Source organism: Microtus pennsylvanicus, chromosome 2, assembly GCF_037038515.1.
Source record: "Microtus pennsylvanicus isolate mMicPen1 chromosome 2, mMicPen1.hap1, whole genome shotgun sequence".
Classification (NCBI taxonomy): domain Eukaryota; kingdom Metazoa; phylum Chordata; class Mammalia; order Rodentia; family Cricetidae; genus Microtus; species Microtus pennsylvanicus.
In genome coordinates this window covers 123,079,794-123,104,969 of record NC_134580.1, presented here as the reverse complement: position 1 = coordinate 123,104,969, position 25,176 = coordinate 123,079,794, and the positions used below count along the sequence as shown (strand labels likewise).

The 25,176-nt window shown below is 42.5% G+C and overlaps 1 protein-coding gene across 3 annotated transcripts in view; it reads right to left on the bottom strand.

Annotated features, from left to right (window-relative positions):
* Cfap61 (cilia and flagella associated protein 61) overlaps window positions 1-25,176 on the bottom strand; it is a 270,585-nt gene that overhangs the window by 43,284 nt on the left and 202,125 nt on the right. For all 3 annotated transcript variants that reach the window (XM_075962374.1, XM_075962373.1, XM_075962375.1), the window contains 4 exons: window positions 20,138-20,430; window positions 14,643-14,970; window positions 11,330-11,421; window positions 7,495-7,700 (listed from right to left, as the gene is read on the bottom strand). In XM_075962374.1, coding sequence (XP_075818489.1) covers window positions 7,495-7,700; window positions 11,330-11,421; window positions 14,643-14,970; window positions 20,138-20,430 — 919 coding nt within the window. The remainder of the gene's footprint in view (window positions 1-7,494; window positions 7,701-11,329; window positions 11,422-14,642; window positions 14,971-20,137; window positions 20,431-25,176) is intronic.

The window sequence follows — 25,176 nt, the reverse complement described above, 5'->3', positions numbered from 1 at the left end:
CCTTTGGGGCGGCTTTGAGAGCCGAGATGTTAAGATGTGAAAGGAGGTGATTTAATCAAGGCTATGAGTATCTGATGGGCTCCTACAATGAAGCTGGGGCAAGACCTATTCAGGCTGAGAGGACAAAGGATGCCAGGGACTGCTAATTAAGGCTAAGGGGCGGGGGGGGGGGGGGAGTCAGCAGGCATGACCTTTCTTTTGCAGGGTCATCCTTAAGTGAGGCTAAAAAGAAGACGAGGCAGAGTTAAGAAAGCAGAAAAAGAATATGAATGCCGTGTTAAAGTCGGTGACAAGCTGCATCTCGGCAAACTGCCTCAGCCAACCCTCCCTATCCACTCCTCCCAGCAGGTATTGTCCTTGCTTGAGGTTCCTGTCACCTCCAGGGTCCTGGGAAGGAGGAGCAGACCCAGTGGAGAAGAAGGTCCTGTTTACTGTAAACCCATCAAGGACTCAGAGACCAACAGGCTTGAGAGTGTGTGTGTGTGTGTATGTGTGTGTGTGTGTGTGTATTTGTGCACATTAAGGAGTGTGTGTGCACATATGTGCACACCTGAGGTCTCAGCTATACAAATGCTTCGGAGAGAAGATTGGGAAAGGGCAGATTTTAGTGACATATTTATTTTAGTGACATGTTCATTGTATGACTTTACAATGGTAGTTGATTGAGAAAGGAACAAATGATTTTAAAAAATAAAGTCTTTCTTATTTTTCCAAAGCAGTAAATCAATCAATCAATCGAGCGCCTGCCCCTCCCATGGCAGAGTGCTGAGTGAACGCTCTCCCCTGTCTCAGTGGTGAATGAGTTCCCCGCCTGTGTCTCTTTCTCTTTCCCTCTCTCACCCAGTGGGTGAGACAGTTCTCGCTCACACACGCACCAGTGGTGGTGAATTATGCCAGTGGTTTGTACTGGCACTGTGAGGTAGAAACAAAGATGGAAACATGGACAGATCTAAGCCAACCTGGGCTGCAGAACCTCCGCTGCTGCGGCAGCTGTCTGCTGCGCAGCATTCTAGCTGACTGCTCAGCTGTCACCCTGTGCTCCCACAAAGCTCCCGAGGGCATCTCTGAAGTGGGAGGGGAGCCTTCTTGGTACTCGGCTTGTAGGAAAACAGAGCCCTGAATATCGTCAGTCCCGCCAGCGTGGAGGAAGGTGTTCTCAGTGTGGCGGAGGGATGAGCAGGGAGGAAATGCAGCTGTCTTTGAATGAGACGCGCGGCTGGAGCTGCCAAGGTCAGGAAAACAATTGGTAATCATATCTTGGCCAAAATCAGCTGAGCCATTCACCCTGCTTGGAGAGGGCCAAGTCAGCCCTGTCTGACAAGAGGCAGGGAGAAGGGTGCTGGGCCAAGAGTCAGCACCGGGAGCTGGCAGTACTTTGTGGCACTTGAGAAGAATGTGGCCGCAGCTGCATGTGTGCACATGTCTGCCAAGGCATGGTGGGATCTTCGGGGCCTCACTTGCAAATGCGTGGCCAGGGTCTTCCTGCCCCCTGCCTCTTTCTGACAGATGTCAGTCGGCACTGAGTACTGTCCACTCTGATTTGGCCATCGTGAACATTCACTCTTAACCAACCAAATTAACTTTTATAATTATTACCATCATCAGATAACAGCTGTGCCCTGACTAGAGGCCTCATGCTCACCAGGGCTGTTTCAGGGCGAAACAAATCAGCCGGGGCTTTGAATTTGGCTAAATGTGAAAACATTTCTTTCTCTCTCTTTTTTTTTTCCCACATTAGATTCTTAGCATCTCATTTACCACTGAACAGGTCTTATTTTAAACCATTAAAAAAAAATAAAGATTCCCCTGGAACTCAGATGTTTCAAGGGTAGCGGACTGACAGCAGTTTCTCGGATGCATTAGCTAAGAAGAAATAAATTTCCTTTTTAAGTACCTGTGGTTTTACTACCAGTGATGGACAAGTAAATTCCACAAAATTATTAAATAAAAACACCTGCATTAAATGATGTCATTGCTCTTGTGACCTAACAGATATCCACAGAACAGTTCATCCAGACACTATAGGATACATACGTTTCTCTGTAGCCCAGAACTATTGAACTCTCTCTGCAATAATTCACGTTGTAGGGCACAAAACAGATTTTAAAAAATATAAGGAAATTCAAATAATTTCTCATCTTGATCATATTTATTTCTAGCTGATGATTTGGGGTTTGGCTTGTTGTTTTTCCTGAGCGCAGTGGGATAAAAGCCGACATAAACACTGAGAGAAGCTACAGAGCAAACTCGAACTCACAGAGACTGGACGCTACACCACTGGATGCTGAATGAGTTCACCAAAAAAATTTTTTTAAAAAATCCCAGAATTGAATAAAAATGAAAACACAGCATAACAAAACTTACAGGATACAATGCAAACAATGGAAGTTTACATTCATTATATTTGTGTTACAAAGCAAGAGCAACTGCAGATATCTAAAAATGCATCTTAAGCCTTGGAAAAACAACAAGCCAAACCCCAAATCAGCAGCTGGAAACAAATATGATCAAGTCAGAAATGAAGGAACCAGAAACAGCAGGAGTACAAAGAATCAATGAGGGAAAGAGCTGGTGATCTGAAAAGATAAACAAGATCAACAAACCTATAGCCAGCTATCCAAAACAAATAAGATCAGAAAAAGGAGACTTCACTGCCATGCCCATAACATGACTTCCAAGGACTTGAACTTGCCTGGTGACAGGGAGGAATTGAAGAAAAGTGAAAACAGATCCACAGAAAAGTGGGGTCTGGTAGGCTGGGCTCTCTGATGGAGAAACCTCAGAACCCCAGAGCTCAGTGTGTAGACCGTAGAGAACTGAACAGGAAGGCGGGATGACTGCATTCAGATAAACATGGAGGCAGAGTTTACGGTGGACATCTGAATTAAGGAGGCAGGTTCAGCTAGCCTCAGGAGGAGCAGGCTCTGTAGGTGAGCAGTCTTCAGACTGGAAACATCCAGGGCGCGGGGGGAGTGAAAACTATGGATTTGGCTTTGTTTTGTTTTTTGTTTTCGCACACACTATCAACATTCACATGTGGGCCAGGAGAAAAAGCTTTGCCATTTCCCCCTGAGTCTCATCCCTGGGGAGAAGGCTTTGCTGTAGCTCATGGGTCTAGATGAACAACACACACTGACACAGGACTTCACTCGGTGCTTTCTCTGCCCCCTACACAGCACAACAAAAACAGCAAAATTCAGAAAATCATTAGGCTATACCTTTAAACTTATATTTGATTAAATTGGAAAAAATATTTTAAAAAATGGATAAAGTTCTAAATGCATATGACCAACTTCTATTGCTGTGAAGAAACATCATGACCATAGCAGCTCTTATAAAGGAAAATATTTAACTGGGGGTGGCTTACATTTTCAGAGGTTTAGTCCATTATTATCATGGCAGAATACAGTGGTATGTAGGTAGACATGGTGCTGGAGACATAGCTGAGTTCTTCATCTTGTAGGCAACAGGAAGTGAACTGAGACACTGGGCAGTATCTTGAGCATATATGAGACCTCAAAGCCCACCTCTACAGTGACACACTTCCTCCAACAAGACCACACCTACTCCAACAAGGCCACATCTCCAATAGTGCCACTCTTTGGGGGCCGTTTTTTTTTCAAACCACCGTACCTACCAAAATTTAATTAAGGTAAGCAAATAATTTTAACACATTTATAACATGAAACGAGACTGAAAGAGCAATACAAAGTTTTTCATCTAAAAATGGCCAGGCCTTCACTGCTAAGTTCTACTGCACCTTTAAAGAAGAAACAACACTAACGTTTCTCAGACTATTTAATAAAACATAAATGGAAGGAACAGTACAAAATTTAATTACCTGGCCTGTATTACTTTGACACCAAAACCCACTTAAAAGATCCAACAACAACAAAATATGATAGGCCAATAACAAAGGTGCAAACATTCTTAAGAAAATTCTTTAAAAAAATCCAACAATGCATCAAAAGATCATTCACCATGATCAAGTTGGCTTTGTTCCAGAGATGTAGGGATGGTTCATCATTCATAAATAAAAAACAACCAAAAAGCATTTACAAATCAATAAATGTAATGCATCACATAAATGGGCCCAGGAAAGAAATCACATTACCATCTCAACAAAGAAAAAGCTTTAGACAAATCTCAACATCCCATCATGATGAAAGCCCTGAAGAAACTAGAAACAGAAGAAATGTATCTCAACATACTCAGGCTTTATACAACAAAATCTATAATCAACACTAAGCCAAATGGGGAAAAGTTCTGAGCGCAGTGGGATAAAAGTCAACATAAACAGTGAGAGAAGCTACAGAGCAAACTCGAACTCACATTTCTAAAAGGATCTATAGGTGGACTTTTTTTTTATTAATGAAGGACTTCAGCCAATTTGCAGGCCACAGACCTACAAAAAAAAATTAAGGCATCCCTTTCTATCAGCAACAATCAACAAGAGTGATGCTTTGAAATTAATTAATTATTATGAAAGAGAGAACGCACAAGCGTGCAAGCATGATGAGCAGGTGGGTGTATAACAGCACACACGCGGAGGTCAGAGAGCAACTTTGCAGAGTTGATTCTATCCTACCTTTACGCAGTTTCCTTGGCTTGAACTCAGGTCATCAGGATTACAGAGCAAGCGCTTTACTCTCATTGAGCCATCTCATTGGCCCAATAGAATGATGCTTATAGCAGCAATAAAATTATACAGCACCAGGACTGGAGAGATGGCTCGGTGGTGATGAGCACTGACTGCTCTTCCAGAGGACCCGGGTTCGATTCCCAGCACCCACATGGCAGCTCAGAAGTTCCTGGGCGATCGGACACCTTCACACCATTGCACGTAAAATAAAGTTAAACAAATCATAAAAATTCTTCTAGAAAATATACAATACCTTGGGATCGTGTCAGACAAAAGCTGGGCAAGTCATTTATGAAGACAAATTATAAAATTTTATTGAGATCCATGAGAAATGATCTAAATAAACTGATGCTAATTTATAATTTATAATCCATATCCAAAAGGTCAATTCTTGCCCTAATTAAGCAAGAATTTAATGCACTGTCCACTAAATCCAGTGGATATTTTCATGGAACATGGTGGGTTTATTATAAAACTTTTGGAAAAGTAAAGGGACAAAAATATCCAAGATATCCTTGAAGAAGTTATTAAGATATTACATTAAATTAAGAATACATATTAACTGCCACTATATAGAAAAGAGTGGTTTCAAAGCAGTAGAAGAAACATTTAAGCTATGTGACCAACACAAGTTTGCATCCAGAGTATATCAGTCCTCTTGGGCATTTTCAAGAATAGAACCCTTAAGGTCACAAGGTACTATCATAAATGTCCTATCAACAAATTAAAAGGCACTTAGCTGTATCAGTCATCAGAGAAGGATGCAGAAAATCAAGAAGATACATTTGTATATGACCAGACTGGTCTAATTTTAAAGTCTGAACATAACCAATGTATGATGGACAGACAAGAACTACCATGCATGGTTGTGTAGACAGACTAATTTGGGAAAGTTTAGGTACAGATTGCAAAGACTGTGCACCTACAGGGCTGTGGCTCTTAGAAACATTCTCCACATGAAGTATGCTCTTGGTGGCCACAGAAGTGTTTGTAACAGCACAGAGAACTTAAGAGAACAACCAGCAGGAAAATTTATGAATCAATAGTGAGCGTTCAGCAGTGGAGGACTACCGTTGTCTGTGCTGTTGCAAACACTTCTGGGAATCACGGGCACTCAAATTCTGTTTCATAGACTGTGTTAGGTACGACTGTCTCTGACACCATCTTGTTTTATGGATAGAAAAAAGGTCTCCCCACCTTGCTAAGCAGCAGCTGCCTTTGGAAGTGGCTTTCAACTGTAAAATGGCATGCCTTCCTCAAGGCATCCTAAATAATTTGAGACTTTTCTGTGCTATGATACTAGGACCAGCATCAAAGATGACAATTTTCCCAGGACTAATCTAAGATTTGATGCATTTTCCACCAATTGTAGTGGTTTTTTTCATGGAACTTGACATGTCTAAAATAAAACTTGCTATAAAGTTTTTATTCTACACAACTTTCACTCGCTTGGTTGGAGGTATCCCAAGATAGTTTATACCTCCATATATATATATATATATATGTACATATATAATATGATGTTATATATACATATATAATATAATATGATTATATATATTGAAGCTGCTGTGAAAGGTATTATTTCCCAGATTTCTATCTCATTCTTTCATTTTGTGTATTGGAAGGCTACTGATTTTTGTGTGTTAATTTTATATTCTGCTACTTGGATAAAAGTGTTTATCAGCTGTAGAATTTTCCTGGAGGAGTTTTTAGGGTCATTTATGTATATAATTGTATCATCTGCAAATAGAAGTTACCTTGACTTCCTCCTTTCCTATTTTTATCCCCTTAATATCCACCAGTTGCCTTATTGCTGAATCTCAAATTTCAAGTACTGTATGCAATAAGCATGGAGAGAATGAACATCCCTGCCTTGCTGCTGATTTTAGAGGAAATGCCTTGTGCTTCTCTCCATTAGGTTAACGTTGACTGTGGGCTTGCTGTAGATTGCCTCTGTGTGGTTGAAGTATGCTCCTTGTATCTCTGATCTCCCCAGGACTTTTACTATGAGGAGGTGTTGGACTTTGTCAGAGGCCTTTCCTGCACCTAATGAGATGATCATGTGGTTTTTGTCTTTCAGTCTGTTTATATGGTGGATTGCATTTATCAGTTTACATTTGTTGAACCATCTCTGCATCTCTGAGATAAAGCCTGTTTGATCAAGGAGGATGATCTTTTTGATGTGTTCTTAGATTCGGTTTGTAAGTATTTTACTGACAATGTTCATAAGGGATATTGGTCTGCAATTCTCTTTCTTTGCTAGGTTTTTGTGTAGTTTAGGTATTGGTGTAAGTGTGTAAAAGAACTGTGTAACCTTGTAAAAGAGCTGAAAAGGATTACAATGGAGATTGCCAGGACAGAAAGTTTCTTCCTGATGTCCTTGATAAACAGTCATCCACATGTTGGAAGGAAAAAGGATAGGATGCTAAGCGGCCGGTCTAATAGTTACAGAATTTCTAATGGAACCAGATTCCTCCACATCCTGACCTTCAACCTTTCTTTTAGGTTGGGTCTGCTGCCCTCAGCAGCCCCAGGAGGAAAGGGACTGGAGCATCATCTCACTTTACACTTTCATGACATCAGCATCATGCCTAGTTGCCTCTGAGCTCCAGCCCAGGCCAAGTTATGGACACATCCAAGGTCATGTACCTCCTCAAGTGAACCTTTGCTCTCCAGCCAGTGCTAGTGGTCTGACATCCATTACTCGGTGACAGAGCCCCCTCAGCCACGCCAGCCTCTCTCAGTGATTCCGAGTCCTCTCTCAGGTGCATTGTGACACACATTCCTCCAGCACAAAACATCCTATGTAACCGTAATGCACCCACAGTCCAAGTCTGTGTCCAGCTTACCTGTAGAGATCTGGAATGAGCTTGTCATCAAAGCGAACGCACAGGTTGTTGAGGACTTGCTCGTGCTGACCAAACAAACGGATGTAGTTGGAGGCTGGGAAAGGCTCCTTTGAAAAGCACGTGATGGCCTCCACCAACTTATACTTGCTCATGTACAGTCGGAAATATGTCCCATCCTTCGCATTGCCGGTAATTATTTCTGAACCCTGGGTGAGAAGGAGAAATGGATCAGGGAAACAATGTCCAAAACATTCCTCGACTTTGGGAACTTTACCTTAGTGGTGTTTTGATGTTTCACGTATAATAGGCAAGTTTTATCCTGTTGCAAACGACAGCTGTTGACCAGACACAAAGGAAGACAGCGGCGCATTGGAAATGACATTTTTCAGGACCAAAATGTTCCTCGGCACACTTTCCATTGTCGTCACATTGTTCTGCGCTTTTAAATCAGTTGCTAGGTGACAACCAACTCTATCGCTCAATATCTCACCCAGCAAAGGACCTGGGTCCCTTTTCGATGATGGGTATGAAGTATCAAATTTCACAGAACCATTCTGAAAACAGGATCTTGGTCAAAGTGATCGTGAGGAATTCTAATTGTTTTAAAGAATACTTAAACAAATAAAAGGTGAAAACCTGGTGGTTAGGCTTGGGAAGGAGGGTGGACAATGACAGCTGGGACATTGATAATTTAGTTCCCAGGAGAAAGGTCGTGGACCACAGCCTACACCCCAGACAGTCTTGGGTGACCTTTCTCAGGACACAGTGTACACCCCAGACGGTCTGTGGGTGACCTTTCTCAGGACACAGTGTATACCCCAGACAGTCTGTGGGTGACTTTTTTCAGGCCACAGTGTACACCCCATACTTTCTGTGGGTGACCTTTCTCAGGCCACAGCATACTCCCCATACCATCCGTGGGTGACCTATCAGCTTGTAAGTTGTTCAAGGTGTGGATTTTGCCCCTTAGAAACCCATTAAAACTGCCCCAGGAACCAGACTATGAGGAAGGGCTCTCTTATAACCCCATGCCACGATTACCTTTTCTATTTCAGCCCTACCAGCTACCGACTCCTCACTGGGGCTCTGCTCCCTGTTGGCCTCAGTAGACAAACACAGGCTGTGTTGGTAAAGGCTGAACTTTTACTTTGCCCCAAGACTCTGGATTTAGTTCCCTACAACACCAATAACACTCTGCTGAGTGCATATAGAGCTAAGCTTTCGCTCTACACTTGAACGTGGCGTTTATAAAGCTAAGGCAAATTCAACTTGTCTAATGCCAAATGTTTACTTAGTCCTGGGTCCACCCCAGGGCTTCATCTAAACATGGACACACAGCGTGATGGTCAGTGTGCCTGTCAACTCACTAGGATCTGAACCCCTCTAGGAGACAAGCCTCAGCACACCCGTGGGACATCGCTTATACTAGGTTAGCATCTGGGAGGAATCATCTTGATTGGGTCACATGAGATGCTGAGACCCACCCGAAAAGTAGGCAGCCCCGGTCCCTGGGCTGGGGTCCTGGGAGGCACAATGACAAGGGCTTGTGACAGGCTTTTCAGTAAACAGCCACCCTAGAGAACGTAACAGGGAGGAGGTCATGCTGGTGACGGATCTTAGCTGTGGAAGGCAACTCGTGTGGATTGTAATGAGCTTTGGCACTGTCTCGGCATGGCTGGGGTTTGGGGTGGGACAGTCTGGAAGCTTGGAGTGCGCTGAAATATTGCACATCACCGTGATGTGATGAAACCCCCATTAACCTGGGTTGCAGTCAGGTTACTATTGCACATCACTGTGATGTGATGAAACCCCCGTCAACCTGGTTTGCAGTCAGGTTACCCTGGAAGTGCTACCCATTCCTCCTGACACTCGCTGCCCTGATTTTTTTTTTCCTGATCACACATTTTGGAAAAACGATCCAGAATTCACACCAAGTGGAAGTCGTGGGATTAATCAGTCTCAGTGTTCGAGAAACTGAGTCCCCGTCTCCCATGACAAACACACGATTTAGGATTTAATAGCATCCAAAGCGGAATTGTTGTGACAAATTTCTTTCCTCTGTGGCACACAAGCCAACAAGCATGTGGGCCAGATCGGTACATCAGCTCATTCTGAAGGCGTCTCCAGTCTTCTCTTCCGTTTGCTGGGAGAGCTCATGGATTACTGAAGTGGCTTCCAACTTCACTGTTCTACTCACCGAGAACTCGAGACGTCTAAGATTGGTCTGGACCATGCCTACTGTAAGAACAGTGATTCAGTTTCCCTGGGGGGAAATACTGTTCGGTGGCCTGCAGTCTTTTTCTGCTGGCTATATTTAGGTGACTGCCTGGCCATTTTGGCAACAATTTTGCATAAATTAATTCCCGCTCCAAAAGATTGCCATGGAGCCATCCTATATATATTTTTTTCTTAGAAAAATGAAAATGGAAAAAAAAATCTGCTAAGGTCTACTGCACTAATTAAGAAGGAAGCCCACCTGGCAAATAGTTAATGACAGCCAGGAGTCCTGTTCAAGGACTGTCATAGCACCAGCCAAAGAATCTGCTTAAGTTGCACTGTCTTTAGAATTCTTGTTATCTGAAAGCCCTTCTGTCTCTTCTGACTTGATGCAGAGAGCACAGGCCGAGGTCGATGCAGGAAGACTCTGGTGTGGTCTCAAATCAAGACCAACATTTCCTGCTCTTGTATGTTGAGGTTGCTTATCTCTGGTGACAGAGGAAGAGACGCTCTGGTGCTTCGCAACCAGACACCTGAAGGAGCGGGGAAGCTGGGTGCGACGGCGCTTGACCACACCCTCCATACCCAAAAGACTGGGTGGGAGATTGCAAGTTTGGGGCCACCCTTTCAGCTAGATAGAAAGACGCTGTCTAAAAAACAAACAACGCCCCCCACCCACCATCAGTGGGTGAGGCCAAAGAAAGTTAAAAGAAAAAGAAGAAAATATAATATCTTTGATTCCCTCTAGAAGGAGGAGGTTTCATTATCACATGGAAGCAGGGTTTACACGAATTTGCACCATTCACAGGCCGCCTGCTGTCCTCCAAGCCGTGTAAGCGATCAGTAATAATTTGCTTTGTACAAATGATCAATAACAAGTCCAGGACCGAAGACAAGAGGGATGACTTATTCCAAGCCCGTGAGAATCAAATGGAAGACCTGGGATCGGGTTCCTGAATTAAGGGGCTAGGGGTTAATGACTTAGAGACATTTTGAATCCCCCTTTCCTAATAGCTTTGAAGGGTTTTTCTGGTATATTCTACTTATACTTGATTGGCCAGAACCCACCACATGGCTAGCCCTCCCTCCAAGAAAATCTGAGAAATATCTTTATGTTCAGTTGGCCATGTCATTAACCCTAAAAATATTCAGAAGATGATAGGAAAGGAGACTCTGCCTCCATTGAGGGGAAATCAAGTGTGACGCACAAGAAAAGGAGTCACCATTTGATAAGAACCCAGCCAGGGACAATCTGTCAGAGGAGCTTCCTTGAGGAACTGTCCAATTGACCAGCTAAAGGAAAGCCCCACCCTTAGCTCCCACCTCTCCCAGGTGTAATTCATGAATGGGAGGGAAACAGTTGGGCCTGGTGGTCATTCCTGGTCCAAAGAATCTGCCTGCCCCAGTAACACAAAGGCAGATAGACGTCTATAGGCTGGTGGTATAGTGGTACATCAGAACCTATCAATGGCAGCGTAAGGAACAAAGACTCTTTGATGGCCATTTTAAATGCTGACATGTACAGTGAGAGGATGATGTGCAAACCAATGACTGAGACAAAAATTTTACCTCCCCATAAAACCAATTATTACGACTAGAAGTAAAACCCAATACTTACGAAATCAGGCTGTGATCTTTGAACATCCAAGGGACTTGGTATGGTAGGTTTGGCAATATGCAGATAATGATAAGACCCAGGAAGAATGCCACCTAGAGAAATGGACTGTTGGTTTATATTTCATCAAAGGACAAACAGAGATGCTCATGAAACTCCAGCTAAAGTATGGCTGGTTAGGAAGGAAGGCCCTGGGTGGTTAAACATTATTTAATCAAATCAGTACAATGGAACTAGAATACCTTATAATATAGCCACCTGTGCAAGACATGCAAAGATGCATCCCATTGATATATAACACCTCCCTATACCTAACTCACTGCTACTTAACCAGACCAATAGCTCCAGAATGTTGCCATGGTGTTCCTATTTCCCATACTCCTCCAAATAATCAAAACATTAAAAACTGTATTTTACATGGAAAATTAAGAAAGTTCCTTGTTTAACACTTTAGAAAATCATTATTATAAGTCCTTAAGATTTTGGAGATAATCTTGAACCTGACCAAGCTCTAGTCTTTGGGGCCCCTCCATTCTCTTACCTGTTTGAGGTCATTCCCTAAGATCCTCCTCAGAGGAGAGCAGCAGGACCCCCCTGAGACATCTTCTAGAGAGAGGAAGGCAGTAGTGGAATGTGGGCTTTGGTCTCCGTGGCCTGGTGTTCCATTTACTAAATCAGATTTCTTAAATACGTTCAGGCCCTATACACACATGCTTTACAGATAGTCTGTGAACCTCGCAGAACTGAACATCAAATTCTGTAAATATGTATGTTTCTCATGGTGGGAAGGTCCACAAATATTTTAAAACATGGTTTTAAAATATCTCTTTTCTGTCTTTTTAGCTCAACATAAAAAACCAACAACCTGTCTTCCTCTTCCATAGGCAACCTGAGGTGACCTGTGAAATGGTTCACTCCTCTCTTGACTCAGAAAATCTTGTAAAATCAGGCAGCTCAAGAAGTTCTTATTCTCACATTAACTTTGGAATACCCATGAAACTACCCAAGTCACCAAAGGTATGTAAATCCGAAAAGTCACTAAGTACCTGAAGGATGCCATATTGAAGAAGCAATGTGCTTCAATCTGGCAATATAACGGTAGATTCAGTAGATATGCCTGTTGTAGAATATTATTTTAAGACATGTTACATTTGTTTATGCTGTGAAATATTTGTTTAATGATGCAAAGACATGTTACATTTCTTATATTGCATTTGTTAGACTCTACAAAGCTGTGTTACTTTGCCTATCTAAAACATCTGACTGGCATACCACAAGGACCTGTGCTCAACTATGTGCATAGCAGCATTATTTGTCATAGCCAGAACCTGGAAGCAACCTAGATGCCTCTCAACTGAAGAATGGATAAAGAAAATGTACATTAACACAATGGAGTACTACACAGTGGCAAAAAAATAATGACATCTTGAAATTTGCAGGCAAAAGGGTGGGTCTAGAAAAAAAAACCATATTGAGTGAGGTAACCCAGACCCAAAAAGACAAAAATAATATGTATTCACTCATAAGTGACTTTTAGACATAAAACAAAGAAAAACCAGTCTCCAGAGAAACTAGACAACAAAGAGGACCCTAAGAGAAATATACATTCTCCTGAGTAAGTTGGGAGCATGGGGGTCATGGGAGAGGGCAGAAGGGGAAAAAGAAGAGGAAGGGAAGGGAGTGGAGTAAAAAGTATAGTTCAATAAAAACAATTTAAAAATGTTTCTTAAAAAACGAAAAACATCTGATTGGCTTAATAAATAGCTGAACAGCCAATAGCAAAGTAGGAGAAAGGGTAGGTGGGGCTAGCAGGCAGAGAGAATAAAAAAGAGAAAAAATTTGGGAGAAGATCAAGGAGAGAGAAAAGAAGGGACCAGCCACCCAGCCAGACATGGAATAAAAAGGAGAGAAAAGATATACAGAAATAGTAAAAAAGAAAATCCCAGAGGCAAAGCATAGATAGGATAATTTAAGCAGTGGTACATGCCTTTAGTTCTAGTCCTGGGGAGGCAGAGACAAGTGGATCTCTGTGAGTTCGAGAACAGTCTTGTCTACAGAGCTAGTTCCAGGACAGTCAGGGGTGTTACACAGATAAATCCTATCTCAGAAAATCAAAAAGAGAAACAGAAAATCTGGCAAGAAACAAACCAAACTAAGGATGGGCATTCATAAGAAAGAATAGGACTCCATGTGGTTTATTCGGGAGCTTGGTTGTGGCCCCACAAAAGAGCCAAATTAATAAAAACCAACTACATATGCCCAAAGCAAATAGTAGGGCTGGACACAGGGTTGATGAACCCAAAAGAGAGATAAATTCCTGCTCTACATGCTTAAGGGTGCAGAGAGCAATGCTGAACTTAAAAGGTTAGATGTAGATTCTCTAGTCATTGGTCATATTCAAGTCAACAAGAACATACCCAACCTAAGACATGCCTTTGAACTTGCAGAGCTCACAGATGCATTAACCTATACATGAACTCCCCCTGCCACATGGAGATGATCACCACTGAAAAGAAACAAATTGTTTCTAGGCAGGAAGAGAGGGTTGTGGAGAAGAAAAAGGTATTCCAGGAGAAAATGGAGAAACAGAAGCTTGAGGTACAGGAATAAATTAAACATAAAATAAATACAAAAAATATGTCTTATATGAAAGCATTGTTTTAGGGGACAAGAAGGCTGAGGAAGTGAAAATGGACTGTTTCACAGCTGTGAATGGCTGAACCTATCCATGAAGAGGGCAGGCTCTAGAGGCTGGAGGGATGACACACGGTAAAGGGCACTTGCTACCTTTGCAGAGGATTGGGGTTTGGCTCCCAGCACCCACATGCCCATAACTCTAATTCCATGGTATCCCATGCCCTTTTCGGGCCTCCCCAGGCACTATACACATGTGGTGCCCAGGCAGCACAACAATATACAGAAGATTAAAAAAATAGATAAATGTTTAAAAAGAGGGGCAAAGGAATGGGCTGCCTATAAGTGTCTCTTTAACTATGAACTTATGGTAAGGATAGGAATTTAGGGGGAAGACGTCAGGGCAAACCAGTGCTCACTACCCCTGAGATCTCTAGAGAAGTTACTGATGATTTTCCAGTCTATAAATTTGGGACTGTTGTTACGAGGGGAGCTCATAATAAATGCTCAGTATACAAAGGTCCACAGTAATGATATTGCCAGTTCACAATGAATGCCAAAAAAAGACAGTTTTTCCTACTCTAGGACAGTCCACTAAAGACCAAGGATCTATGTTTAAAAGATACACGTGGCTGCTCTGAACACTGTCCTCAGCAAATGAGAAAAGGGCCCTTCCACATACCTTGGATCTTGGCTCCCTTGTACATGGGGATGAGGCGGTCAAGGTCAGCTGGTGGTTCAGTGATAGGCTCAAGGGTTGGGTCAAAGAGACTGAGCATAGCTGCTGCCAGCTGAAAGCCAATTTCTTTGGAACTGAAGTTGCTGTGGGTCCACTCGTTTGAGTAATATCGGTTCGAGAATTTAGTGAGGGAGCCAGCAGCTCTGATGGCTATGTCATTGGTGTGGAAGGTAGTGTCGATCACAAGTCGGCCATCATAGACAAGGCATGCATCATTAAAGGCTTTAAATGTTTCATAATCCACATTTTTCTTGTAGAAGCTGAAGAATACCTACAAAGTGAAAAAAAAGTGGTTTGAACGAGAACAGCCCCACAGGTTTGTATGTTTGATGGAACTGTTTGGGAAGGATTAGGAGGTATGGCCTTGTTGGGGGAGGTTTGTCACTGGGGGTGGGATTTGAAAAGTCCACAATATTTCCAATTATCTCTCTCTCTTGCTTCCTGCTTGTAGATCAGATGTAAACTCTCACCTACTGTTCCAGTGTTATGCCTGCCTGCCTGCCTGCCACTATGGACTCTTACCCTCTGAAACTGTAAACAAGCCCCAATTAAATGTTTCCTTCTATAAGTTGCTTTGGTCATGGTGTCTCTTCACAGTAATAGAAAGGTAACTAAGACAATCTGTTATTCCTTTCTGTGTTCCTTGTTGGGGATAGCAAAGTTGGGCAAGTGATCTCCCAGTTATTGCTCTTAATTTCACCTACCCTAGAGTGTGGACAGTCTTTAGAGTATAGAAAATGTCTATGGAAGTTTATCATCACTCTATGCGATGAAGGGGAGAGGAAGGAAGGGGAGGGAGGACAGAGGACATTACGGACCTTTGGTATGAAGAACATATTAAGGTCACCCTACATCACTCTTTATCATTCAATTTATAATATGATAGGAAGAAAGATATCAAGTAAGAGAAGCCCTTGCACAGGAATGAGCATTTTTGCCCCATGAGTTGGAGATCATATTTCCCCTGTTTTCCAACACTTGAAGTCTCTACTGCAGCCCCCTTTCCACCTCCTTTTCTTATGTCTGACTCAGATCTCTCAAGCTTTCTTTTTGGAGTGTACTTCATCTTCTCTTGAATCTTCAGAGCATTTCACTCATGAGTTTTAAAATCCAGCAATCTTAAAAAATTTAATTACACCTTATTTATTTATTGTATGCATATGTATACTTGAGTTTGTGCATTCTATGTCTTGGATGTGGAGGCCAGAGGACAGCTTGTGGGAGTCAGCTTGTGCATCCATAATGTGAGTTCTGAGAATCAAATGTAGGTCCAGAGACATTTTCTGTACTCTAAAACTGGGTGACCTCTGGGGTGACTGGACCTGTAGCCCTGATTGCATCACAAGGAGCAAACATCCGAGCCTTGGATTCACTGGCACAGTGCTCACCAGAGACACAGCTCCAACTATACCAATCAGAGGAAGATGATAGACAAGGTAAGAACACACTCAAGACCACAAAAAGCAACATGACACATATGAAAACAAGTAGCCCTACAAGAGCAAGACTTGAACACCCAAATATAGATGATGAAGAAGAAAATGACCTAAAAATAACTTTAAGAGAATGTTTGAGGCCCTTAAAGAGGAAATGAAAAATTCTCTCAAAGAAATGGAGGAAAAGAAAATCCAGGACAGCCAAAACAGTCCTGTACAATAAAGAAACTTCTGGAGGCATCACAATCCCTGACTTCAAACTCTAATACAGAGCTACAGTACTGAAAACAGTCTGGTATGGCATAAAAACAGACAGGAGTGTAACATTAGGGCCTGCTTGTTGGGGTTTCTGTCCTGCCCAGTTCCCACAGCCTGTAAGCCCCAAAGAAATTCACACAGAGAGTCTATAGTAATGATAAACTGATTGGCCAGGCAGGAAGTATATGCAGGTCAGCCAGACAGGAAGTAGAGGTGGGACAATGAAAACAGAAGAATTCTAGGAAGGAGGAAGCCCATTCATCCCAGTCCTGCCCAGATCACAGAAGAAGCAGGATGTGATCTGCCCCACTGAAAAAATGTACTGAGCCATGTGGCTAACATAGATAAGAATAATGGGTTAATATAAGTTATAAGAGCTAAAACAAAGCCTGAGCTAATGGGTCAATCAGTTTATCATTAATATAGAACCTCTGTGTGATTTTCTTTGGGACTTGCTAGCTGTGGGAACAGGGCAGGACAGAAACCCCAACAAGCAGGCCTGCTTGTTACAGGGGAGGACCAATGGAACCAAATCAAAGACCCAGATATCAAGCCACACACCTACAAACACCTGATTTTTGACAAAGAAGAAAAAATATAAAATGAAAAAAAGAAAGCATATTCAACAAATGGTGCTGGCATAACTGGATAGCAACATGTAGAAAAATGAAAATAGATCTATAGATATTGTCATGCACAAAACTCAAGTCCAAATGGATCAAAGACCTCAACATAAAACCAACCAGTCTTAACCTTTAGAAGAGAAAGTAGGAAGTACACTTGAACGCATTGGCACAGGAGATCACTTCCTAAATATAACCTCAGTAGCACAGACACTGAGAGAAACAATTAATAAATGGCACCTCCTGACTGAGAAGCTTCTGTAAAGTAAAGGACATGATCAACAAGACGAAACAGCAGTCTACAGAGTGGAAAAAGATCTACAACAACCTCACATCAGACAAAGGGATGATCTCCAAAATATACAAAGAACTCAAGAAATTGGTCATCAAAAGAACAAATAACCCAATATAAAATGGGGCATAAACTTAAACAGAAAACTCTCAACAGAGGAATCTAAAATGATTAAAAGACAAATGCTCAACATCAGAGAAATTCAAATCAAAACAACTCTGAGATTCCATCTTATACCTGTAAGAATGGCCAAGATCAAAAACACTGATGACAACTTAATGCTGGAGAGGTTGTGGAGTAAAGGGAACACCCCTTCATTGCTGGTGGGAGTGCAAGCTGGTACAGTTCCTTTGAATATCAGTATGGCAATTTCTCAGAAAATTAGGAAACAACTTTCCTCAAGAACCAGCAATACCACTTTTGGGTATATACCCAAAGGAAGCTCAATCTTACCACAAGGAAATGTGTTCAACTATATTTATAGCAACATTCTTTGTCATAGCTAGAATCTGGAAACAACCTAAATGCCTTTCAACTGAAGAATGGATAAGAAAAATGTGGTACATTTACACAATGGAGTACTACATAGCAGAAAAAAAGTAATGACATCTTGAAATTTGCAGGCAAATGGATGGATCTAGAAAATATCCTATTGCGTGAAGTAACCCAGACCCAGAATGACAATTATCATATGCACTCAATCATAAGTGGTTTTTAAACATAAAGCAAAGAAAACCTGATGGAGGAAGGTCATTGGTTAAAAAAATAAAGAAACTGCTTGGCTGGCCCTCATAGGTTAGAACACAGGTGGGTGGAGAAAACAGAACAGAATGCTGGGAGGAAGAGGAAGTGAGCTCAGACTCAACAGCTCTCCTCTTGGGAGCAGATGCCTCAGAAGAGACGCCATGCCCCGCTCCCGGGCAGACAGACGCCATTCAGCTCCGACCCAGGATAGACGTAGGCTAGAATCTTCCCCAGTAAGCGCACCTTGGGGTGCAACACAGATGATTAGAAGTGGGCTAAATTAATGTGTGAGAATTAGCCTAGAAGAGGCTAGATAGAAATGGGCCAAGCAGTGTTTAAATGAATACAGTTTGTGTGTTGTTATTTCGGGCATAAGCTAGCAGGCGGCCGGGGTGCTGGGGATGCAGCCCCACAGCTCCTATTACTACAAAAACCAGCCCCCAAATCACAATACTAGAGAACCTAGACAACAGAGGACCCTAAGAGAGACATACATGGATATAATGCGTATGGGAAGTAGAAAAAGACAAGATCTCACGAGTAAATTGGGAGCATAGGGACCTAAAGAGAAGGTAGGAGGTGAGGGGATACTGTGGAACCATAGTCTTGTACCCTGTAAAGATTTGTAACTTATATCGGTTTAATAAATGAGTTGTCTTTACTGAGAAGTAAGCTTTAATTTTATCTTTAAAAAAATCAAAATCGACAAGGCCTCCATTTTAGACTGAGAGACACAGAGAGGCACGGGGATGGAACACAATTTATCAGTGTCAGAAATAAATGAGGTGAGAGACATCCAGATAAGCTGGCTGGTAAAGCAGAATCAGAATAAAAAATAAAAGTCTATATTCTGAAGAGAGGAACCAAGGGTGAGCCTTGGAAATCCACAAAAGAAGCGGAACTATACTTGGAAAAGGCAGAAAATCAACAACAGCAATAAGAAAATGGGATGCAGAGTAACCATAACGGAGCCTTGGCCCACAGTTCCCTGCTGTGGGGAGATGGAAGATGCACAGTCCTGGTCTCAGGAAAGGCCCACAGCCACCACTGCCTCAAACCCAGTCACTGGTTTTGGAAAGACAATGACTTCTCTGGTACATGCACCAGTGAGTACGAATAAATCCCACTTTATAGCACCGCGTGACTCGAGGTGTGGTGGATGCTATCTCAAAAGATAAATTATTGTTAAACACTGAGCTACCCAGGGGTCTTATCAGAGGACAATTGTACAACAGAGAAGCTCAATTTTGCTGCCACAGTCACTGGGTGAGGGAAAGCCCAGAGAGACAGCTGGATGGATGCTGACCATGAAGGCAGGAGGCTCTTCTCAGACTGGGAAGTGATGTGGGATTCCTCTCTTACGCTATGAATATGTTTTATTACCATTGGTTAATAAATAAGCTCCGGCAGTTCCCTGATTAGCAGAATCTCCATGTCAGGCCATTTTCAGGAGCTTCTCGGACCTGCAGACCCATGAACAGGACTGCTGTAATTTTAAGTCTGGGGTTGCCCAGGGGCCTGGGTTACTACTGTATTCTTACTGGGGTGTGTTATAAGAAAGCAGAATAGGAAAACCCCTTTCCAGCACCCCTTGGGGTGTCCCTCACTTGGTGAGATTCTCTCCCTTTTAATGTGCAGCGAGCAGAATGACTTGCCCGTAGGAAACCTGTGGTAGCAGAGCTACTGACTGGCTACCGAGGCCTGGTCTAAGGGGCAGACACCCCAGCTCCCATTCCACTTGCTTTTAGAACTACCACTGTGTTTTGACAAAGCACAGGCTCAAGAAAGGGCTAAAATCTCAGCTGAAGTTGATCCAGCATCAGTAGCCAGAAAAGTCAATGGGCCTTCTAGGTGATTCCAGCTCTCTCTACTGTCTTAACTCAGCTACGCAAACCCCCAAACAGGATCAATAAATAATGATAATAAATTGTCTTAAGTCACCACATTGGTAGAAGTTTCTTGCTTCTTGGCCAAGGACAACCTGGACAGTTTAAAACATACCCCAAACCCTGCAGCCGTAAATTCTCTGCTGCAGTCTTCCAGAATCCCTAGCCCCTGGGAGATGGTTCACAGGGATGGACTTACTGAGCACTCCAGTCGGAAAGGCTTGGTGGAAGTGGTGAAGCTGGCGCTGTGGATGGGATCTGGGTCCTGGCCGTCGTTCCACTGAGCCAACAGTGAGTCCTTATAGACAGTCACCCCAGCGGCAGTGAGTGCATCTTCCAAGGCACTCTCTATCACATAGTTGTTGAAGCAGGTTATGTTGGAATCGGCTGGGGGATGTACGAAGTAGATGCACACCCCCTTCATGCCAATGTGCAAGAGTGTCTCCACTGCCGTGTAAGCGTCAATTGTATTCCCATAGACAATGACCTTCCCTAGAAAGAGAGGGACACGCTAAGACACACAATTAAAAAAAAAACTTATTAGTCAAATGCTAATAATGCCGAATTGCTCCCTCTAACCCTTTCATTTTTCCGCTGCAGGAAGCCAGTGGTGTTTCCTAGCAACGGCGACCAAGATAATTTAGTAAAGAATTGGCACAAAACATCCCACAAAGTAGTCAAGTACTTCTAACGCAGAAGTAGGACATTCATTTATGTTCCTATAATTTGAAAGTTGAAATTATGCTGGAGGAAATGGTCTAGAATAAAACCTTTTATCTTGTTTTTGTTCCCTATTTGCTACACTTATTAAGGAAACAAAATTGCTGAAGTCTACCAGGCATACAACTTCTCGTGAGCCAGGAAAGGACACCGGCAAAAAAACACGTCCGCCTATGGGTGTGACACGGAGTTTTAATATGGAAATGCTGACCCGGGTTGATTTCAAGGTAGCTCCCTTGTTTCTGAGAACTAAGAGTTGCAACAGTCTGCTTTCGATGTGTAATTTTATAAAGATTCAAATAGCTGGTTTTAGAATTGAATGTGTCAAGACCTCGCTAGAGGATGGAAGGGTATTATTTTGCTCAGCAAATATAAAATCATAATATAAGCTGGAAAGAATTCCCTGTATAAGAGAGCATTCTGAGAGGAGCAGTCAACCCCACTTATTTACATATTTCAAAAACGCCACAGAAATAATTACAAATGTTATTATTTTACCAGTTTTAAGATCAGCGGCACTCTAAACTGAGTGCAGCTTCTACTGTTTATGACATTGAGTTGTTATTTTTTTTTAACCTTTTTTACCAAGAAGAAACAAGTGCATGTAGACTCATTTTTTCTGAGATACGCTGTAACAATTTTACCTTAGTGTCTACACTCACTGAGTCTCTGTTTTGTTTTTCTGGTTTACACAACAAGCTATGAAAAGAAATTTCTTAAGGCAAACTAAACATGTGTATTTATTCAGTTTAGTTGAATAAATTATGCAAAACTTGCTTTCTTTTTTCTTTCCTTTATTGAATTTTTTTCATACAATATACTTTGATTATGGTTTCTCGTCTCTTCATCTCCTCCAAACTCCCCCTTACCTCTCCTTCCATCCAAATTCACAACCTTTCTGTCCCTCATTAGACAACAACTAGGCATCTAAAGAATAATAAAGTAATAACACAAAGACAAACAGATCAAAATAGCACAGAAAAAGCACGAAGAAGAACCAAATAAAAAGCATGAGAAACACACATAGATACAGAGACACACGTTTGCTCACACAGGTATCCCACTTAAATATAAAACTGGAAGTCATAATATATACTCAAAGGACCTGAAAGTTTTCTTTTTTTAAAGGCTCTGGCTCAATATTATGAGACAAAGAACCTCCAAACAAGCCACTGAGTTCATTCTGTGGTGGCCATCTACCACTGAGCATGGGATCTACTCTTAAGAGTGGTTTGTTTCCTCAGGGAGACTCCCTTGGAGAAAACTAATTTTTCATTTGCACATGGTTATCAACTGGAGACGGCTTCTGGGTTAGGGATGGGGACACATGTCCACTTCTCCTTTCAGCTCTAGGACCCCATTTGGTACAGACCTGTGCAGGCCCCGTGCGTGCTGCCCTGGTTTCTGAGTTCACCTGTGCATTGGTCCTGGTGTATTCAGAAAGACTCCTTTCAGGGCATCCTCCATCCCCTCAGGCTCTTCCACCTTTTTTACTTCCTCTTCTGCAGAGTTCCCTGTGCGCTAAGGGGAGGCATTCGATGGAGACATTTAGGATTCTGTGGAGACATTCCTTTTAGGACTGAGTAAGCCCAGGATTCTCACACTCTGCATATTGTCTGGTCGTGGGTCTCTCTATTTGCTCCTATCTCCTGTGGGAGGAAGCTTCTCTGATGGTGGCTAAGCAAGTGAATGATCTTTGAGTATATAAGATTGTCATTAGTAGCCATTTTATTGCTATGTTCCTTTAGCAGAACAATAGTATTTGGTTTTCCCTAGGTTCCTTGCCTAGCTAGTCTCAGGATCTTGACCACCTAAGCAGTGCTGGGCAGAGGTCCCATCTCATGAAGTGGGCCTTAAATCAAATCAGATAATGGTTGGTTACTCCCACAAGCTTGGTGCCATTATTGCACCAGCATATTTTGCAGGCAGGTCACCACTGAAGACCAAAAGGTTTGTATCTGAGCTGGTGCTTACTTTTCTCCTTTGGTAGCATGCAGAGTACCTTCCAGTTCCATGAATAGTAGACCATAGGGGTAAAAGCTCTAGAGAGTCACCAGTTGGACTTCCAATGAGTTATGTGGGTGTTGTCTTCAGCAATAGGACCTTTCCATCAGTTTGAAGGGAACAACCAGTAGCCTTGGAAATAGCCTGGGTTGTTTCGGGGTTCCTATGGAGCTTCTTTGGTCAACAACTTCATTAGATGTAGCCCATTACTAGTACTGGAAGCTTCACTTGTAATTGTCCAGTTGGCGCTCCGTATCCCTCATCACTTGACAATTTCACTTAGATTGCATTCGTATATGAATAGGAGGCTTCTACTACACTGGGCTTCCACATGACTCCTCAAATGGCCCTTAGTTTTACATGTCCTTCCCCATATTCCCTCCACGGAACCTCTCTTCCCTCCTCCCCCCGATTTGATCCTCCCTTTCCAGTCCTCCACCCTGCCCTTGTCCATCCATAACTATCTATTCTATTTCCACTTCCTAGGGAGATCCCTTCCTCTCCCAGTCTCTTATTCTCCACCTAATCCTCTGTGGTTATATGGATTATAGCTTGTTTAACAATAACTTATCCACATAGAAGCAAATACATGTCATATTTGTTTTTCTGGGTCTGGGCTACCTCACTCAGGATGATTTTTTCTGGTCCCATTCATTTACCTGTGATTTTCAGAATTTCATTCTTTAAATGACTGAATAATATTCCACTGTGCAAATGTACCACATTTTCTTAATCCATCAATCCATTGATGATATGTTTCCAATTTCTGGCTACTATGAATAAAGCAACAATGAACATGAATGAACAAGTGTCTATGCTGTAAAGTTATATGCACAACGGTGGTATAGCTGGATCTTGAGGCAGACCAATTCCTATCTTGCTGAGGAACTGTCACACTGATTTCCACAGTGGCTGTACAAGTTTGTACTCCCAACAGCAACGAATGAGTGTTTACCTACTCCACATCCTTGCCAGTATGAGCTGCCTTTTTTTTTTATCATGGCCATTCTAACTGGTTTAAGATGAAATCTTAAAGAAATTTTGATTTGCATTTCCCTGACGACTAAGGATGCTGAACATTTCTTTAAGTGCTTCTCGGTCATTTGAATTTCTTCTTTTGAGAATTGTGTTTAGAGCTGGACCCCATTTTTAAATTGGGTTATTTGTTTTCTTGATGTCCAATTTCTTTGAGTTTATATATTTTGGATATTAGCCCTGTATCAGATGTGTAGATGGTAAAAAAAAAATCTTTTCCCATTCTGTATCCTGCTGCTTTGAACATCTGATTTTTCATAAAGAAACCAGACATGCACACTGGAAAAAAAATCGCACCTTCAACAAATAGTGCTGGTCAAACTGGATGGCCACGTGTAGAACACAATAGATTCATACTTGCCACCTTGCACACAACTCAGCTCCAAATGGACCAAAGAACTCAACATAAAGCAAGATATACTGACTCTAATAGTGGCACAGAAGACTTTCTGAACAGAACAGCGAGAGCACAGACACTAAGAACGTTAATAAATGGGACGTCATGAAACTGAAAAGCTTCTGTATGGCAAAGGACACCATTAAAACTTGTTTCCGGTCCAAAAAGAAGGCTTATTTAGTAAAAAGATAAGCTCCAAGAACTTCCAGATGGCGCCTCTGGGGCAGCCTACATCTAGAAAATACTCCCGTGCGCCTGCTCCTCTGTCATGGGATGCCAAGCCAGCAGTGTGGGGGGGGGGAGGGGAGGGTAGCCTTACTCGCCTTGGCCAGTATTGGGAAGCAGGTTCTTCAGATCAGCAGTTCCTTGGCTGATAGGGTCAACACTTTGTTTAAAGTCCTGAAGCTCCTGCCTACTGCAGAACAGCAATCTTGGCTGTCCTGTACCACCATGAGTGGGCCTGCCAGGAGACAAGGCAGGACACTAGAACTGTCAGGGGGCTGAGTCCCAGTCTTTCTAAATAGACGTTACAAAGCACGCTCATTTTCAGCTGAAGCAATTTAAGTGTGTATGCCATACAGAGCCCAGGGTTTTGTGTTCTGCACTCTGCCATGCTAGCTGAGAGCAATTCCACTGTGAACATTTTCCTGCATACCCAGGGAAGAAGGGCAGCTCTGCTGGAATATGTGGCAAACTGGACTAACCAGTGCTCCTAATGGACTGTCAACAGCTTTGACGATGTTTCCAACTAAAAAAAATCAATATGTTTTATAAGACCTTTACTTTTATTGGTAAGACTAGTGAAAGTCTAACCTAGAACTGTTTTGGCTAGTATGACAGCTTTTGAACTGTGACAAAGTGTCTGAGAGATATCAACTTATAAGGAAGAAAGAGTTGTTTTGCTACAGAAGTTTTGGTCATGGAACTTGGTTCTTTTGGACAGTGATGGGGCAGAACATCATGGTGGGGGTGTGTGTGCCTGAGGGAGCCTGCCTCCCCCTTATTGTGGCTCTGAGGCAGAAAAGACAGGAAAAGGCGGGATTCAAGTCCCCCCTTCAAGGGTGTTACTCTATTGAGCTGAC